Below are 3,391 nucleotides of genomic sequence, written 5' to 3'. Positions count from 1 at the left end.
CACAGTCCAACTTTGAAGTCCACCACCAGCTCTTGAAGATTTGCAGCACGGGACGGCAGCTTTCTCCGCAGGGCCTTGAGCACCTTCTTATAGTCTTTCTTTGTCCGCCGAGTTATCAAGACAAAGGCCAGCGGAACCTGCTTCATCCCACCGGTGTCTCCCTTGACGAAGGCGTGAACTGAGAACAGTTGGGTGAACGGACGTTTCACCAACTTGAAAGTTCCATCCAAGTACCAGGTCTTGGCGCTATCCAGCACATGGAGTTGATCTGGTTTAAAAAAACACCACATGGCGAGCACAACCAAGGTGAATGTCTTTCTGGAGGAAGTGTTCGGGGATGAAGCCTTGGTCAATTATAAAGTCAATGTCTCGTGGCTCGGGAGGGCGCTGGCTCTGGCAGTGACGGTTTGGAGCCCGGGACAGGTTGGTTGGATTAGGACAACTTGCAGCGGGTGCGTCAGTGTGGTGATGACATCCTCGACAATGGCCCCTGCTGATTTGAAGATGTCAGCCTTGGCCTTGGTAATCACCAACGCCTTCACTTGAACTGCGACGTCTGCCCCGGGATGTGCTGGGTGCGTATGCTTGGTGTGAAGTCCAGCATGAAAAAGGTTGCCATCTTGGTGAACAGACACAGCACACCTGTGCAACTTGCCCCGGACACTACACAGCCATGTGACTTTGGAAGAAGTGGAACCGGCCTTCTTCCACTTCTTTGTGTAGGTGTAGCCGTGACTATCAACCAAGATGACTTTACCCCGTTTCGTGCCGGACTCCACCGTCTTGTAGATAGTGATGTCCTCATCACCTAGGCCAGGGATTACAGCAGGTAGGGCAGCATCGGGGAGGGGGTTCTCGGCTACTTCAAGTGGTACATCAAAGTCGGTCTCGACGTTGAAACCGCCGTCATCGGTAGGGACGTCTCCGTTCTCCTCGATGTCCATCGGGTCTTCCTCCTGTTCTTGGTCTTGACTTGTACAGGGTGCACAGATCCAAACGTCCAGCCTGGATGGATCGTCACGGATCTCCAGGTACTGCTGGTGACTAAAACCAGAGTTGCAGCCAACATGCTGCCATCCCTGGCAGCGCTCACACTGGAAAGCATGCTGGTTCGCACGAACAGACTTCTTACAGAAGAGGCAAGGATACTTGATAGGCATCTTGACCCAAAAAGTGCCCAAAATGTGACTTTGGAGAAATTTTTTAAGGCTTAAATTTTGACAACCGATAGAATATAAGATTAGCTACCGATTTATGAATGAAATCTTTTTTTCGACCATGCATGCATTTTTTCGTTGTACAAAATGTAAGTACCGGTACCTTACATGTATCTCGAAAAGGCGTTTGCCGACTTCCGCCTGGTTTTGGGATGGCGGGTCACATTTGACATCATTCGGTTCAAGTTCTAGCATGCGTGAAAAGGTGACATGCCTTTCTTTTGTGACGACCCCAAAACACAGATACTTTGTCAGAATAGGCCTCTCCCCATCAACACTGGGCCAAAAGCGAGCATTAAGAGGGGGAAATCGGTGCCAAAAGAGGGCATTAAGAGGGGGAAGTTGTAAGCGGACGCTGACCTTGAATGCTTTGCAATGCACCACCTGCAACAGCAGGGTGCCAGGGCATTTGTTTTCCCTTGGCAACAGCACTCTTCTTTTGATCCCAAAGAAGCCTCGCTGGGGTATTCTGTCCGAAAATGTCATTGGTGAGGGTCTCATCTAAGTTAGCAAATACCTCCTCCATTCCCTTCTCCTGTAGAGGAGTACAAAGGTGAATAATTTCTGCTTCCATCACGGATGATATTTTGGTTTCCAGTGCAGCATTTCTTCGCAGCAAATTCCTTCTATCACTCTGGAGATCTACCACCTCTCCTGAAGCTGCTGCTTTGACAAGGTAATATTTGGGGCTTTGGATGATGCTGATCCGCTGCGTTGTTGCTTCCCTATTAACTGGCTTGTAGCAGATGAGAGATCACCTTTGTGTACTTTACAGTAGTCACATCTTGTTCCACTTGATTGCACCAAAAGGAGACATTTCTTGTGCCGCACTTAACTGTCCCGTCCACAACGACATCATTGTTAGTGATCTTTGTTGGAACTTGACCTTCTGAGCCACACTTCGATGCCACCAGTTCAGGAAAGTCAGGATTTCCCAGACATGCATGCATCCCATCAAGCTTGCTGAACATGATGAAGATGTCTTCGGGACTCAGGAACTCCGGGACATCCTTGCACAACGGGTGATCACTATTACAAGTGATGCCACAAATATTAAGCTCCCACGAAAAATTGGCCAGGATTGTGAAAAACACTATGGGATTGCCCATCTCATCAACTTTGACGATTCTTACTCTATTTTCCCCTTTCCAGACCATGAAGGAAAACTTCCCAGCTGTAGTGCGGTGATCATCCAAGGTCACAACGACTTCACCAGTGCACCTGTCACATGAACTAGTGAAGGTGGTGATTTTTATGTTGCAAACAGCTTTTTTACACTTTGCGCGGTTTTCTTTCCATCTCCTTAGCTTCAGCTCATACGGCTTGCACAGATACACTGTAGGGAGGATAGATGCCTATCACATTGTCAGCTACAGCGATGTCAAAAGCAGCCTTGATGTCCACAGCAAACCGCTCTTTCAGCACAGAATTTCTATACTTCTGTTGGGCAGGACTCTCACCACAAAGGCGACAAACTTCCAACAAGCAAACCTTGTGTTGATTCATCCGACTCTGTTTAATAATAGAATAAAATGTTACATGTAATTAATAAGTGTTGAGACAATGCACCCATTACACACACACACACACCCATACTTGTAATGACCTGCAAACGTTGACTTTCATGTTTTACCATACAAACGAGGACTGCAGTATTTTAAGGGCTACTTACGCTGTGTTAGCAGAAAATTAAAGTTTTAACCGCAGACGTCTTAAAAATGGGCGGTAACAGGTTACTGAAGCTTTCTGGCTTCACGAAGTTTTCACATTCAAACCGTGGACGTACACAAGACGTCCACGCTGGTATAGTCAGTTAATAGGTCCACGCTTGCATGTCCATTACAGGAGTATAACGAACACAAGACGTCCACGGTGGTATTGTCGATTGGTCCACGCTTGCATGTCCATTGCAGGAGTACAACGAACACAATACGTCCACGGTGGTATAGTCGATTAATAAGTCCACGCTTGCATGTCCATTACTCACATGAGTATAACGAACACAAGACGTCCACGGTGGTATAGTCAATTAATAGGTCCACGCTTGCATGTCCATTACATGAGTACAACGAACACAAGACGTCCACGGTGGTATAGTCGATTAATAGGTCCACGCTTGCATGTCCATTACATGAGTATAACGAACACAAGACGTCCACGGTGGTATAGTCGAT

The 3,391-nt window shown here is 47.3% G+C and overlaps 1 protein-coding gene across 1 annotated transcript; it reads right to left on the bottom strand.

The window, feature by feature from the left end:
• Positions 1–353: 353 nt before the first annotated feature.
• LOC119727838 lies at positions 354–1,160 on the bottom strand. The gene has a single exon (XM_038199911.1). The coding sequence runs from the start codon at positions 1,158–1,160 to the stop codon at positions 354–356; it is 807 nt and encodes a 268-aa protein (XP_038055839.1).
• Between the last annotated feature and the right edge of the window lie 2,231 nt (positions 1,161–3,391).

Source organism: Patiria miniata, unplaced genomic scaffold (genome assembly GCF_015706575.1).
Source record: "Patiria miniata isolate m_02_andy unplaced genomic scaffold, ASM1570657v1 HiC_scaffold_20, whole genome shotgun sequence".
NCBI classification, from domain to species: Eukaryota; Metazoa; Echinodermata; class Asteroidea; order Valvatida; family Asterinidae; genus Patiria; species Patiria miniata.
The sequence above is the reverse complement of the archived record's forward strand: the minus strand, read 5'-3'. Positions and strand labels throughout refer to the sequence as shown.